The sequence below is a fragment of the Marmota marmota genome, unplaced genomic scaffold (genome assembly GCF_001458135.2).
Source record: "Marmota marmota marmota unplaced genomic scaffold, marMar, whole genome shotgun sequence".
Classification (NCBI taxonomy): Eukaryota; Metazoa; Chordata; class Mammalia; order Rodentia; family Sciuridae; genus Marmota; species Marmota marmota.
The window spans coordinates 15,920,645-15,937,301 of NW_025999999.1; the positions used below are offsets into that span (position 1 = coordinate 15,920,645).

Consider the following 16,657-nt stretch of genomic DNA (forward strand, 5'->3'; position numbering starts at 1 on the left):
CGGTGATTTTTTTTGTCATCATAAAAATCGTTTCTGTCTGGATGAGAAACCATTCCAATGAAGTTAGCCAATTCTTAGAGACAGCAAAAGACCCAGCCTGGAGCATTCCTCTGAAACATTATCCCAAAGCCAGAGCTTCTCCATGTACACCTGGAATCGCCTACTCAAACCATCAAAATGCTTCAAACTGAAATCCTGATCTGTTTACTCTGCCTTGCCCACAGAAACCCCAATAAAGGCCCAGGTCTAAAGCTACTTCTTGCTCTCGTCTTCTGTCCACAGGCCACCCTGGTGCCTTTCCATGTGACCCCACGTGGTATGTCTGTGCCCCCTGTCTCTAGCATGTGTGAGTGAAAAGAACTTTATTTTCCTGAGCCTTTCTTGTGTCTTCTCCTGAGTTGGAGATTGAGTTGGTTCTAATCATTTCATCACATCATAGGTAGCTCTTACACTGGCACCAAGCCCACTGATAGTGGCCAACTCTGACTTGTCCCAACCTTAACTTTGACGTGGCAATGAGTCAGACATCAAAGGTTGACTGCTGCCATGGCCTGGCTGAACATCGCCCAGTGGCCCTCATCAAAGACTTACCTGTCTCTAATCATACTTAAGTCAGATGACGAGGTCAACCTTTTCTCCCCTGTGGATTGCCTTCAATCTCCTGGTATCTTGGACTTGCTCCTTCTTGCCTCTATTTTCTAGGCCAAAAGGCATGAGCTGACAGCTGGCAAGAAATAAATGACCTGGAAACTTACGGCAATAGACTTGATCCACATAGATTGTTACACCAATAAGCAAAAGTTGGGTATTTTTAGATAAAACTGAAATTCAAAAAAAAAAAAAATATGTCAGCAGGCTGGCAATAACACTAAGATTGCCTGGCGAGGTAAGGGAGGCAAGAAGACTCTAAAGGAGAGAAGTCACAGTCCAAAGGGTAGACAGAGGGAGGATAACAGGGAACACCATAACAGGAAAACTAAAGAAGCTGTATCCACATTAGAAATGTCATGGACAGAAACTGCAAAGACACACCTGGTTTGTCCAAAAGGTATGTTAGCAATTTATTAGTGAGGCATGTAGAAGATGACAAAGGTTTAAAAAAGAGACTAAGTGAGGACTAAAATAAGCTAAGCATCCAGAGATTCGGCTTCAAAATTAATATCCATGAGGCTGTAAAAGTTAAAAGAATTTATTTATGAAAAGGTAACTTATGGTAGCAGCCAAGAGTTGCTAATACCAAGGAGAGAATGACCACCAAAGAGTGAGGGCAGTCACAGCAGCAGCATTACACAGGAAATGAGAAGGGGTAAAGACAAAGTCAGAGCCAAGGGCTGGCTGGAGAGGTGGCCTCGGGCATTAGTCCATTCCATAGCTGGGCACACACCAAAGGGCAGGAACACCACCATCAGGCACATGTTCACCACCATTTTCAGAGAATATACTTAAGGAGAAGCTGTGTTTTCAAAGGATCCACAAAACATCTGTGCTATGATCAAAGAAATACTTTTCTTATTTGTCAAAAAAAAAAATATTTTCACCAACTAATTATAAACTAGTGAGAAAAACACTTCAGTGTGATTTTTATGAACTTATGACAAGAAGCACCAAGCTTAATAGAATCTTTGTAGAAACCCAAAAAATATATGATGTGAAATTTACCAAATAAAAGGTAAGCCACAGCTAAGAAGAGGTAGATATCTCTATTTCCAAGTGTCGATCAGATGTGAAGAGATCTTGGTTAATAAAATCATGAACTGTGGGCTCATAAATTTATGTCAGATTAGATCTGTAAACATTAATAAAGTTTTATGTAAAGTCAAACAAGAAGAATGTGTATAATGAATTGCCTAGGGAACGTTTAACTACAAAGCCAAGACATCAAAAATAAGGTTCATTTTTTTTGGTTTATTAAAACAAAACTACATTTCTGTGCTTCTCACAATACATTATCAGGCATAACAATCAATCAACATGTCCAAGTTTCACTCACAAAATCACTCAGCATTACTTTACAATACTTTATAGCAATTCTTTTTACAACAATCTAGCATTTCTTTGTACAACAGGCAATACTTTAACCCCTTCCATCAAGACATTTAGCCCTTTAACTGTTTAGAAATAAAGAGTCTCTTTCAAAGCAATCATTAGTTCGTATTAAACTAAAATGCCAGGTGGCAACTCCAGGTTCCTAAAAAGAGTATTTTAAAAAACAGATTTACATCCCATAGTAAGTCTTATAAACCTCAATAGGTTCTACATTTCTAAATACTGGAACTATCTACGGATAAAAATCTGCATTCAGTTGTGCGATGTTTTCTTCTAGATCTGAATTAAAACCTTGATCATTTCCCACAATTAATCCTTGTATTAATTCTGCTACTTTCAGTAAAAAAGCCAGAGTCATTGACAGTTCATCTTCCCATCAAAGGAAAGAGCTCTGGCCACCTATGTTACAATTTTTCTGTGCTTATTCTTTCCAGGGGAGGAAATACCCATCATTTACCTCAACATTTGGTGGTACAAAATGCATGCAAATTCGGCCTCGGTGCCATCTGTTCGTCAGTGTTTTGTCTCCTTATAGAACTGCCTAACGTAGTGTCTTCCCAAATGTTTTCCATAGGATACTAGTGAGAGGTTCAGAGGTGTCCCAGAGGGGGAAAAGGTCCTGAGGTCAAGAGTTTGGGAAATGCCAGGTTCAACAGACTGCTGGGGGCCAAGCCCTTACCGTGCTCAGGTGCAGCACAAGTTTCCACGATCGAACAGTTTGCCAGCAACACTTGCTAAAAAACACCAAGGCACATCTCCCAGGGTCCTCAGAAGACAAGGAACTCTACGGGCACTGCCCTCGCCCCTCCAGGTTGCAGGAAACTCCACAGTCGGAGCTTCCATTCGCTGCCATCCTAGGACATATTTTCTTTACTCACCCTCGTGACTCCGTGAGACTTAGAGGTCTGAAGAAGAAGATGCAGTGCCTTCTCAGTTCCTAGTTTTTTACACTTAACACACATTTTTGTCATTTTGTTAGAATTTTAAGACAGTGCAAATTCCTTCCTTTCTTCTGAATTTCTTATTTTTTTAAAAATAGGGTGCAGTTTCATATTGCTTGTTACTGGGTTATTTGTTTCTAAACTTGACTCACAGTCTTCCCCTGAAGGGCATGCATTTCAGTTTCACAGAAATGCAATACAGTAAACTGTAATAAATTATTTACAAGCACCTAGTTGGTTTAACCTTACTTGGAAGCCATCCGCTGTTGGAAAACAATGAGAACGTGTCTATTAGCAAAACAGAGCTATCTGGAAGCCTTATTGTGATCTTTTTTCCCCAGTAATGAGGCACTAAAGAATGAGCTGTGCTAAAATTAACTTAAGGGTCAGCTTCTCTGGATGAACACAACTTTGGTTGAGATTTTTCTTCCTTAAAAAAGGTTTTCAAAGCACCAGTTAATTATAAAAGCATGCATGTTTATCCTCACAGTGAGTTAAGTGGCAAGAGAGCTAGCAAATTGCATTCCCCAAAGCATCTGATCAAATTTCTTGAAAACAAACCAACCAAAAGGGAAAATAAAGCAAGAGAAGCCATAGTTTCTCTGCTCAAGCTGGTAAAGCAGCAGCTCTTTGCAAAAGTGACAGGCAGAGCAGCAATATCCACTGGAAAGCCAGTCTCCGCCTGGACTTTCCAGCCAACTAACAGAGAAGTTGAATGATCCTTGAATTACAATTTAGAGGATAGGAAAAGAAGAGACTTGTGAAGTGTTTGATTCCCCAGAGAAGGACCATCCAAGGGAATGAACAGATTCCCTGGGTAGTCCCCAAGTGCAGCCAGAAGTGTTCCTCTATTCTACTCAGTAAATTGAAGGTGAAAAGGTGGCATCTCATGCCACACAGTTGCTATAGTGACTGACTTAATGGTACGTGAGTTTCTACAAGATAAAGGAGAGATATATTTATGTACAGAATTGGAGAATGGTGAAAGATCACACAGCATTAGCATTATTGCTGACTCTCAAACAAGATTATTTCACAGAATGTGAACTATCCACCAATACCCCTCCCTCTCCCAATGCACACATACTCATGAAATACTATTAGTGTTTAAAATCCAAGTTCAGGAAAGTACAAACTTAATTTGCAGTACTTTTATACTAAATTCAAAGAATCTATGCAACACTCATCAGAAAAAACTCAGTTTCATAATATCATGGAAATAAGGGACAATAAATGGTTAGGAAAATTTTTAACATTACATGATCTTTAAGAAATCACCATAATTATCACAATTAATTATGCTCCCTGCTCACAAAAAGGCACCTACCCATTATAAACAGACAATTTTTCATAATTAATTATTTGCCTCTATGAGGCATGAGAGGGTTTAGGCATATAAACCATGTTTTTTTCTCAAAGGTAAAAATCCATAAATGCTATTCACCTAGAAGTAGGGACATGCAGATACTGCACAGTTCAAACACTGCAAACTCGAGTAAGTACCAGCCACCCACCGACCTGTGTGCATACATGAAAGCCCTGGGTCGGGAGTCTGCAGCCAGAGCATGCACTAACAGGGCCCATCAGGCTGAGCTAATCAACTCAGTGCAGGTGCTATTTGGCTGGAGATTTTAGAAGAAACAGCTGTACCTGTGAGAGGTGGGAAGGGGTGCAGACATAAAACAGGAGAAGTTTTTAAATACTTGCTGGTCATTTGAAATTCAATGGCACTTTTTTATGTGAGCACAAGTTTTCAGTGCCAGTTTTCTGGCCAGGTTTACCTTGTATTTTGCCAGCTAAATTTAATTCCTGATGTTGGCTATTTGATCGCATTATCTCAGTTCCTGACCTAAACTAATATTGTCTGTTTTCATGTAGCTCTTAACACGTTTTCTAAATCTGACCTCAGAGGACAGCACAGTGATATCTGGGTATGATGTACCTCAGCCCACTCATCTGTAAAGCACTTGGGATGAAAGGGCTCCCGTTTCAAATTTAGTTACTACTGACAAAGGTAAAACGGAAAAGAGTGAATGGATGACAATTATTTTTAAGGGAAGCATTAACGATTAATCAGAAAATATACGAATGAATTACTCCACTATTTATGTATACTATACAACATTTAGTTCTAGAATACAACTACATTTCTGTTTCCATCACAGTAATTAGTCCTTAAAAGTTGTACTTAAAATGTAAATCTTTAATAAACTCCAAAATAATTTATTGAGATTTCATCTAGTAATCTACTGATTATGAGTTGCAACAGAGGCTGAGGGCCCCCCGAGTGTTATCCATAGGCCGCTGTGTCTAAGAGTTGGGAAGATCACAGGTCCACAAAGGGGAGAAGGCACTTGTCTTCCAGGTCACCTCAGGGCAGGGCAGGCCCGGCCACGCGACGGCACCTGCAACTCTCAGGACAAATGCTGGAGCCTGCAAGGGACTCATCTCCAGCCCTTCACTTGCCAGAGGTGCCATAAGTTACCTACAGCACCACAAAACTCAGGATATATTCTAGGAGTTTTTGCCGGTTGCACTGAGGTAGGAAAGTGCTGCTCAGTTCTAAAATAGATACTCTCTTCTGCTTGGTCTCTTTGAAAACCTGAAGAGAAAGTGTAGATTCAATTAAAGGCAAAGGAGGGCATATCTGTCACCAACCCTGACCTGTGTTCTAGACCCCAAAGGGCAGCAAAGGCACCTAAAACCACGTCCCGATTTAAATAAATGAGGATGTGCAGGTGCACATGAGGCAGGAGGCTGGGGACACAGTTCAACCAGTGCATCATACACTATGACTGAAGCCAGAACAAAGTCACACACCGTCCCTTACAAAGAGACACTTGATGCCCCTGGAGTTCATGTTCCACATGAGACCAAGGGAAAGCCTGAGAAGACTTGTAGCAAGACCAGCAAAAACACAAGGAAAAAATTTAGAGCCATGTGGAATTAAATGAATGGCTGAGCTCACAGGAGCATCTTGAAACGCTCTGATATCTTTATATGTAAACAGTTTTGGAATGAATATGAAACCAACACAATTCTGGGACATGCAAATAAATCTGTACTGATGGGTCCCACTGTCGCCATGTCCCTCCCCAGCACTCATCCCCAGAAATGCCTCCCCAGTCAACCCAGCAGAAGCAGCTGTTCTTGGGGCCACGCTCCCAATACAAATAGTGCAAACAGACTAGATCTTGAGAGCCAATGTCAACACAGCTTTTATAAACATGGATACCTACCCCAATATCCTTAAACATTTTCACAGCATTCTTCACAAGACAGTAGGTGGCACTCTCAGCTGTAGAGAAACAATAAGACCCTGTCAGGGTTTAGATCTAGTGGACATAAAGCCCCAAGGCCAGCAGTAAGAAAGCAGTGGGGGCAGAGGGAGGGCCACAGCAAGCCGCAGACCGGCCAGCTCCGCTTCTGCCACTGGCAACAGTGAGGTCTCCCAGATGATCTGTGGTCTCTTTAAACCCATTCTATCATCTATTAGGGAAAAAGGGTCGGGGAGGGAGAAAAGAGAAGGAAGGATGGACAATACCTAAAGTATCCATTTTGCAGGGTCTCTGTGAGACTCAAACAAGATAATGTGTGAGAATTCCTATAAACTACACAGTGCTGCATAGATGGTTCCTACACACCTGTGCAGCCAGAGGGAGCACAGGCTACAGATCAGAAAGCAAGAATTCTAAACCCAAGATTGTCCATTAACTGACTAGCTGTATGATCCTGGGTAGTTTCCTCATTCATAAAGTGAGGTGATTGAATGAGATTATCTCTGGATACCTTTTGGCTCTAAAACTTGATTCTAAGTAGTTTCAGTTCCAAACTGTAACCATATGAAGTGCTACCCCTACCCCATCCACACCTATCATAGATATAAGAGATGAGGGCGGGGGTTGTGGCTCAGTGGCAGAGCACTTGCCTAGCACGTGTGAGGCACTGGGTTCGATCCTTAGCACCACATAAAAAATAAAATAAAATAAAGGCATTCTGTCCATCTATAACTACAAAAAATAAATATTAGAAAATTAAAAAAAAAAAAAAAGAGAGATGATGTGACAACCCCAAGGGCTGCAGGACATGGAACAACTGAAACACACGCTACTGGGAGGAAGGAAAGTTGGTACAACACTTAGAAACTGTCTGGCAGTATCTACTAAAGCTGAACATACCCATGGCCTGTGACCAAGCAATTCTATTCCTGCTTGTATGTCATATATATGATCATAGATGCTCCCCCAAATGACATTCAAACATGTTCACAGCAACACTATGCAAAGTAGCTCTAAACTGCAAATGATGCAAATATCTTTCAACAGTAGAATGAATAAAATATGGTAAATAATGGAACATTTCATGACAGTAAGTCAAACTACATATAACATGTATGACTCTCACAAATGTTGAGTGAAAAAAAGCCAGATTTAAGAGTACATTATTGCATCATCTAACTTACATGACATACCAAAGAAAATAATTGTAATAATCTATTTAGTTACAGGTCAGGATAATTTTATATTTTTCCAATTTCCTACAATAAGCAGATTTCTATAAAAATTTTTAAAGTTTTACAAATAGTCAAAGAATATATGAAAATTGTCCAACATCGATCAGGGAAATGCAAATCAAAACTACACCAAGATTTCATTTCACTCTCATTTCATCAATGGCTGCAGTATGGCAGCTGTCAAGAATGCCAACAAGGAGCTATAGTTGTGGCTCTCGGGTAGAGCACTTGCCCAACACGTATCAGGCACTGGGTTCGATCCTCGGCACCGCATAAAAATAAATAAAATAAATGTATTGTGTCCATCTACAAATAAAAAAATATTTAAAAAATAATAAAACAATAATAAAAATTGGACAATAATAAATGATGGAGAAAATGTGGGGAAAAAGAAACACTATTAGTGAGATTATAAATTCATACAAACACTGTGAAAATCAATATGGCATTTTATCAAAAGGAATGGCACCACATGATCCAGCTATCCCACTCCTCAGAGTTATCCTAAAGAATTAAAATATCATATCATAGGGATGCATGCGTATCCATGCTTACAGCAGCACAACTCACAGCAGCCTAACTATGGAACCAGCCCAGGCATCTGTCAACACATGAGTGGAAAAAGAAAATGTGCTATATATCCATAAAGAAATTTTATTCAACCACAAAGAATGAAATTATATCATTTGCAGGAAAATGAATGGTACTTGAAAGCATTATTTTAAACGAAATACGCCAACCTGATAAAGTCTAGGGTCATATGTTTTCTCTCTTATGTGAAAGGTAGAGAGAAAAAAAGAAGTGTGTTGGGTAGAAGGGTGGTTTTCATGAAATTACAAGGGAGACCAGTAGAGAAAAGGGACCAGGGGTTGACTGGGGGGCGGGGGGGGAAGTATGGGAGAATGAAATTGAACAAATCACATGTGTGCATATAATGAATATAGAACAGTGAATTGCACTATTATGCATAACTATAATGCACCAATGAATTTTTTTTAATTTTTAAAAGAAGTTGAAATAGGGATTTAACATACCATATACTGCAACATTTCTTTCGGTTCGGTCGATTAGGTATTTGTGCAGCTTTTGCAGATATTCAGGCTCCGGAACAGGACCACTGAAGTTGTGGACAAAGATGGCGGCAGAGCTGTAGGCCTCCAGTAAAGGCCCAAGCAGTCTCTGTAGGAAGGTGATGAACTGCTGGTGCTCCTTGGACTGGCTCACCTGAGAGTACAAAAGCAGAAAATGAAGGCTCCAACAAGGGACAGAAGAAGTGAAGCAAGCTGACAAGGACTTTATTTGGAAAAAAGAGTAACTTGAAAAGATGGCCCCTCCCACTAACACTATATAAAAGGAGAATACTCGTCATGCAGATAATCTCTGTTAAAAACAACTGATTCTGAAATGTGTTCTTTACTGCAATCTTTCACTTTTATAATATTTGAGGCTGTGTTCACTAACCAGTCCCTAGAAGCAATTTTTATAACTGAATGACAATTATGACATTCTGTCATCAAAGCAAACAACTGGTTCTGAGGCTGGGCCCTCTGGGGTTTAAAGCCTGGACTCAACAGTCACTCGAGTGTGACAAAAGGCCATCAGGTCAGACTACTGAGATCATCTCAGTCCTTCCCAGGTCCCACTTTCTGTCTCCCCCATAGGACTTCACCATGCACTAGCACTTTGGGGAAGGATGGGCACAGTAATGGGGAGCTTTGTGGCCCGGGAGGTTCTCACTGCACCCACCCAAAATTGAAGGTTGATTTGAGCCCCTCTGGAGTGTGCAAGCAAGATCACTGCCTTATCTTCAAACTAGTAATATCTAAATGTAAAGAGAGAGAAATTCTGAATGTCACTTGGCAAAAAAAAAATACTGCCTCATGGGGAGTAGGTATGAGGATGGGTGAACAAGAATGTGCCTGTAGATTTCACAAGATAGCAGTGACAGGGACCCCCCTGGTCTTCCTCTTTCTGATTTCTCAACTCTTAGTTCCTTTTCTACTTACCAATCCCCAAACTGAGCAATTTAGGTGTCTTTACTAGATGGAGCTGGCTAGTGAGTATTTAGAATATAAACGAGTTACCAGAGTTTAGTTTACCTAGCTGCAATATGAACCTCAACTCATCACTGTAATGTTCCCTTCAATTCTTCACCAAAGTACCTTTAGGTAGCAATCTCGCTGCTCCTCACCAAAATCACTGTCTTCATCTTCTTCATCACTTCTCCAAGACAACGGTTCGGGAAGCTTCTTGTCCCACTGCTGCTCTGCAAGACCAGGACTGATTTCTTCCTGGTCATCTTGCTATGCCAAGGAAACCACCAACAGTGAAAAAATACACCCAGGTACCCAAGTAACTGCCCAGCTGGACCAGAGAAGGCAGTCCTCTTCTCAGTCCCTTCCTGCCCCTTCTCTGTTTAGCCTTTCCTAACACCAGTCTACCTCCCTCTCCAATCAAAAATCACTCAGGAGATAGCAGGGGAAGGAGAAAGGTAGGGTCTTGGGAAAGAGCTACCAGACAGAGCAAATGAAGATACTCTTCCATCTTCTAAATTGACTTCCATTTTCCCAGGCCCTCCCCTCTACACCAAATCCACCAAAACTAAAATCTCAAGAGAAAATTGCACATATGCAAGCTACAAGCACACTGATATGTACAGTGTCGCGTCTTAGAATGCAACTTCTGGATGTCACAGAATCAAGTCAAGGTATGCCTTAAAACAATAGCACTTATACAAAAGAAAGCAAAATATTAAATAATTCAAAAAGACATTTATTCTCCCCATCTTTATGTTTCTCTTCTTTCACCTAGACATGACTACATGGCAAATGTAATTATTGGTTAAAATTACTGATAGAAATACTGGCATAAATAATTGCTGGAAAAGGTAAGGAAACAGAGCAAGAAACTCAAGAGACAAATAAAGGAAGGCTCTTCCTCTTACCTCTGCCACTGTAAGAATACCATACTGGATAAATCTTCCTACTGTTTCATGGCAAACTTGGTAAAAAGTCTGGCAGGGCTGCAGGAAAAACAACAACAAAAAAAATCTTATTTACACACATAAATTTCACTGTTCCATATTTTTTAAAGACACTGAACAAAGTAGCTGTCAAATCCTTCCATGTTATCACCTACTTCACTCCCCTGGCAAGTCCTGTGATTTCTAATGTCCACCCTGTTGATAAATGCCTGGTCATGGACAAAGCCAGAGAGACCTAGTTTCCTAGCTGGTGGGCACTCCTGATGTGAAACCACCTGCAGAGGGCGCTCCTGAACTCAGTCCTCTCCCAGAGTAGAGCAAGCCCTATTCTGAGGGGTAGGGTCTTGGTCCCCACCATCTGTTTCTTGGTCTTTTATGAGACAATCTCTCTGATAGGCCATCTTACAACAAAGAATGTTCACAAAAGTAGTGAATGAGGAAACAAAGTATTATGACAAGACCCTGGGAAAGGATGAGGCTAATCTTAAGATTCTCATCTGTCCCTACCTTTCCTGTCACATCACCCAAAGTTCATGCAAAACAGGTTCCCCAACAGAACCACCAATCAATGATACAAAATGAGAACATACAGAAGAGCTGTACTCAAAATACTTTTAATTGCAAATGTCCCAAGATTTATTCATATAAGGGGAAGAGATATTAGAATACAAATAAAATATGAATTGTACTTGATTGAGACGGAAATATTTATGGCTCAGTATATATGCCTCATTTTAAATATCTAGAAGTGCCAGGTTATAATATAAATGCTAACTTTTACTTCTGGGCTTCAGTTTCCTCATTTGTAAATTGAGAGGGGGTCAAACAGATGACTTTTAAGGCTGTTTCTCTCACTCTTTATCACCTGTGATCCATCATCTACATGTGGGTGTGTTAATTACTGACAAACTATGACTCAGACCCTTTCACACATCACTCAGTCACTTTGGGTCTAACTACAAACATGGAGCAATCTGTCCTCCCATGCCTTGTAGTTGCACAAAGGATTCACTGGGGAGGTGAGCCACACTCAAACCAAGATGGTCAATGACATTGATTTGGTGGTCACTGACGGCAGGAGTGAACAGAAGGCTGCAACAGTGGGCCAAAAGTTTTCTATGAGAAAAACAAAGGTGGTTTGTTTTTGTGCAAATGCTCAAAAGAAAACAGGTAACATGAAGAGCCTTCACTCACAAGAGAAATGGTGCCTTCGTTGGAGAGTAGGTAGCACAGGCTGGCAGCCTTCCGCACCAGCTGCTCCTGGCTGATCAGGTTGCCGGGGGCACCTGTGGGTCCTCCTGAGCCCCTCTTATTTAGAACCGCGTAGAGGCTGCAAGCTAGGGACATAAAAGTAAGAATGAAGTCACCCGCACGGGGTCTCCAAGACAAACTTCACCTGGCTCTAATAACTCAGATCTCCTTAAGTGTTAATATATCAAAAACAGTGGCCTGCTTTTACTGGAGAAAATCCCACAGGATTTGATTATTATGATTCTACATGGTCTTAACACTATGAAAGACATCCCCAAGGGCTCAGTCGCCTCTGCTCTTTCTCCTCTGCACTCTCTCCATCACATAAGCCCTCCACTCTCTTCACTGCCCTGTGTGTGCCATCTCAATTAGAGCTTTAGCTCCTAGACAGCAAGGCACTTGACTCCCTCCACAGTGATAAGCAAACAGCACACACACAGTGGTTCAGTAAATACCTGCTATGGCCATAACCAGTGACATGGCAGGAGATTTGGAAATTAAAAATATAACAATGCATTTTCTCCAACAAGTGGCTATCATCTAACCAAAGTAGATGCCACTATGTGTTTTAGGCCCTGTACTTTCCAAGAAAATATCTAAAAGCATTCGGGGCCTGACATACCTATGATGGCCTCCATGATGAAGACATGCAGCACCCCGTTGCTGTAGAAGTTCAGTTCAAAGACTGATGGCACAGTTGTGCTGGGAGTGATAAAGAATTCATCATTCCTGCTAGTGTGTGTGATTGTAACACAATTTCCCAGCAGCTGTATAGCATGCATGACTACATCTTCTGAATTTCCTGAGAACCCCAGGTCAAAATCACGAGCCAGGACTTCCTCCTTCATCACAAAGAAGTCTTCCACCAATGTGGAGAGATTGATTCCCTACAGACAGAGAAATGATCTCAAGACAGGGAAAATATCCTTTCCAAAAGGCCAAGAGGCCAATATTCCCAGGATTTTCTTCTTGCTTTGGCTTCCCACAGCTTGCTGTTGGGACCTACAGAAAACACCCAGATCACCAATACAGAGCCAGTCAGGAAACTGCTTAAAAAGCTGGTCCTATAGGAATGACATGGTACTCCACATGCCAGAAACCACTCTAGTATGAGTGAGTATGTGAGATCACAAAGGGAAGGAAAAGTTGTCTGAAGGTAAGAAGTTTTCCGTTTTGAGAAAGAATTTCCTTCATTTTAAATATTTGTCTTACAAACATTTATTTGGAGGCTACATACCAGCACCATGCCTGGTGCTGAGAACATGACTGAATGGACCAGTCACGGTCTATCCTATCATAGAGTTAAGACAGGTCTACTGTGGGAAGACAGAGGGTGGGCCCTAACATACAAATCAGATTACTTGGAAATCATTCACTATCAGAAAACATATCACAAGTCAATGAAATATACTTTATTTACATTAACCATCTTAATCAAAGAATATCTACCACTGACCCATATCGCAAACCTTTTTATTTTTTGTTATGAGACAAGAACTCACCCAGCCTGACCTAAAATTAGCAATCCTCCTGCCTTAGCCTCCCAAGGAATAGGGACTATAGGCAAGTGCCCCTGAGCCTGGTCTCAAAGAATATCTTATTACTGCATATATTAAGTAGTCTGACTTTTCTTTTATGTAGATTCTTCCTTTACCATGTTTAGGAACTCCCTTGGAGTGGGTCCCTAACTTATTTTACTGTTTATCTCATAGTACTAGCCAGGAGTGGGCCAAATCTATTCTGAAGATGCCTCTGAACAGCTGATAAAAGCTTCGCAGGCTTTCTACTGAACTGTGGGTGATATCATGGACATACCTGCCTGTGTCTGTAGAGCAGCAGGCAGGCCACAATGTGGGTGGACATGATGGCACAGGATTTGCTAGCAGCTGGAAGGCAAACACAAAAGCTTTAGTTGCACTTTTTTTTTTTTAATACAGCTAAAACTTTTTAAAAGCACCTTAATTTTAAACAAAGGTATTAAAACTATAAAAGTTCTCTGCCACATTTCCTATAACTGTGATTTACCAAAAGGAAACTGTAGCATTACACCATGCTCTGGTAAAATGGAGCCTCTTTAGAGATCATTATTCATAATGCCACCTAAGACGGGTCCACCTCCAACCTCAGCCAAAAGATTTGGGATACTTATGACCAAGAGATACCCTTATTGAAATACCAAAACCCAGAGTATGAGCCTGTTCTCGAGTTCTATGGGATACCCCCTGTGTGTCTCCTGACTTGTCCCTGGCCGCAGTCTTTTAGAATTACATCCCTATTTCACTCTTCTTGCACATACTCACCAAGTTAGAGTGAAGGTATAGAAAAAGGAAAAATTTGGATTTGAAGTCAGAAAAATCTGGGCTCAAATCCTAATTTCTACACTAATTTCATGACTTGGAGAAAATGAAACAAAATTCCTGAGCCTCAGTTGCAAAATATTATCTAGTTCATTGGGCTGTAAAAGAATGAAATGATGGTCTGGCAAGGACTCATGGTAACAGGAGCTCAATGTATCTTCATTTCCTCTTTTCAAACTGGCCCAGAGGAGTCTATTCCTTTTTTTTTTTTTTTTTTGGCAGGGAATGGGGGTTTTGGGGGGATAGGCTAAACATGGGCGGGGGCAGTGGTGGGGACTGAACCCAGGGTCTTGTACATGCTGAGCCAAATTCTCTACCACTGAGCTATACCCTTGGCCCCTCAACCTGGCCCAGAGATGGGCAGCAAGGGCACAGAAATATATTTGAAAATATCTATAGTATATAACCCAACATTTTGATTTATAGAAAATTATGTGAACATCCATGGAATATTTTGAAATAAAAATATAGTCTGTAAGAAAAAGAATAATGAAGGAATGAGGGGGAATCTCATAAAAATAAAAGGGAGGTCAGTAGAATATAAGAAAGGAACTAGGGGGAGGTAGGAAGGGAGAGAAAGAGGAAATAGTGGGAAATGACACTGGCCAAATTATATTGCTATACTGTGTACATGTATATGTAACAACAAATTCTACTATTACGTAGAACTTTAATGCACCAATAAAAAATGTGGGAAAAAAAAAAAAGAAAATATAATCTAAGTTGTATGACAAATAACAATGAATTCATGAACATGTCACTCACAATTGGTCTCTAGTGTTGACTTTAAAAAGTGTCCAGTACCATATTTACAGTCATTAAAAAGAGTATTTATAAAGAATTCTTTAAAACATGGGGCCAGGGTTGTGGATCAGTGGTAGAGTGCTTGCCTAGCATACGTGAGGCACTGGGTTCCATCCCCAGCACCACATAAAAATAAAACAAATGAAATAAAGGTACTGTGTCTATCTACAACTAAAAAAATATTTTAAAAAAGAATTCTTTAAAACATTAATAAATGTTATAAATGAAAACCAGTATGGTAAAAAATTGTAAATATCTTTAGAGATTAGACAGTAATGCCACTAGTTACTTAAATAGTGGATTTTGCTATCTGTTTCACCTTTACTTTTCAAAAATTAGGATGTATTATTTTTTGCATCCAAATCTTAGGCAAAAGAGACATATAATCAGCTGTGCTTAAGAAAGGATCTTGTGGACTGGGGATACAGCTCCGTGGTAGAGTGCATGCCTAGCATGTGTGAAGTCCTTTGGTTCCATTCCCCAGCACCAAAGGAAGGTTGGAGGGAAAGAAGAAGGAAGGAAACTCCTCTGGCCCAGAGTCAAGTGGGAAAATGAGCAGCCAGAGCAGAAGGAGCAAGGAGATCCTGCTGGTCTGAATACCAAGACACCATGGTGCTGACTGAGGACTTTTTTTTTTTTTCCAGTACTAGAAATTGAACCCAGGGACAGAACTATATTCCCAGACCTTTTTATTTGGAGACAGGGTCTTGCTAAGTTGCTTAGAGCTTGCTAAGTTGCTAAGGCTGGCCTACACTTGTGATCTTCCTACCTCAGCCTCCCGAGTCACTGGGATTACAGGCATGTGCCACTACACTCAGCAGCTGTCTCCGGTTTTTAAAGCAGCCTCTAAAAGAGTACACAATGCTGCAACTTAGAATGTAAGGGAGGCTCATAATACCCAGAGCTCTAATGCTACTCAGTGTCACTATGACTTCAAGTATTTGTATACAACTATTCCACTGAGACAGCAGAAGCTCTTTGAGCACAGAACCATTAATGATTCAATTTGTATTCCATGCAGCTATAGCAAACCTTTATGTGAAATAGCCACTCAATACTTACTGAATAAAAATACCCATGGGATCAGAGAAGAAAAGAATATGCAACTATAAACCTAGCTGTTGCATCATAAACTAGTTCAAAAACACATTTATGAGCAAAACAGGCCACAAATCATTTTGACAAAACCTTTTTTAAAAAGCACAAGAAATAAAACATGAGTACCACTGCTTATCAGACACCAAGTCAAATAATTTGTTCACATTCCCTCAAATCCCCCCAATATCACTTTCTTTTCAATAACTTGCCTATGAATTAGGCAATTGACCTGGAAGAGGAAACTACAACCTCAGCAGATTCCAAAACCTATAAGGTTTGCACCGCACTGTGCCAGATCTGAATCACAGATTTAGAGTGTGGAATTCTACTCACTAAATAGAATGTGCTCAGCCAGATTTGCAATCAACCTTCTTCGGAAGAATTCTTCTGCTGCATTCCTGGATTCATTACTGGGTATTTCTACACCTTCATTAGCAGCATCACTAGGTCTGAAAAGATTTTTTTAAATCAGCATTCCACTGCCCCACTCTCTTACAAGGCAAAGAACATAGGACTAATCTATAAATTAAACCTAATTTACATCTAATTTAAATACTTCAAATTACTACACACTTTATATTTAAACCACAAAAAAGAGTATTTTATGAGTTGTTTTCCTCCATAATATACTTAACTATGTTTAGTATCATCTCTTGGACAAAAC

At 40.3% G+C, this 16,657-nt stretch overlaps 1 protein-coding gene across 8 annotated transcripts in view; it reads right to left on the bottom strand.

Moving 5' to 3' along the window:
* Positions 1-16,657, bottom strand: part of Gpam (glycerol-3-phosphate acyltransferase, mitochondrial) — an 87,847-nt gene that overhangs the window by 11,937 nt on the left and 59,253 nt on the right. For 7 of the 8 annotated variants that reach the window (XM_015494788.2, XM_015494789.2, XM_015494790.2 and 4 more), the window contains 9 exons: positions 16,327-16,442; positions 13,550-13,620; positions 12,357-12,621; positions 11,678-11,820; positions 10,445-10,522; positions 9,663-9,803; positions 8,535-8,724; positions 6,227-6,285; positions 1,904-5,589 (listed from right to left, as the gene is read on the bottom strand). In XM_015494788.2, the coding sequence (XP_015350274.1) occupies positions 5,473-5,589; positions 6,227-6,285; positions 8,535-8,724; positions 9,663-9,803; positions 10,445-10,522; positions 11,678-11,820; positions 12,357-12,621; positions 13,550-13,620; positions 16,327-16,442 (1,180 nt within the window). In that variant the 3' untranslated portion in view covers positions 1,904-5,472. Of the gene's footprint in view, positions 1-1,903; positions 5,590-6,226; positions 6,286-8,534; positions 8,725-9,662; positions 9,804-10,444; positions 10,523-11,677; positions 11,821-12,356; positions 12,622-13,549; positions 13,621-16,326; positions 16,443-16,657 lie in introns of those variants that run through there. The other variant, XM_048807327.1, reaches the window with a different exon arrangement.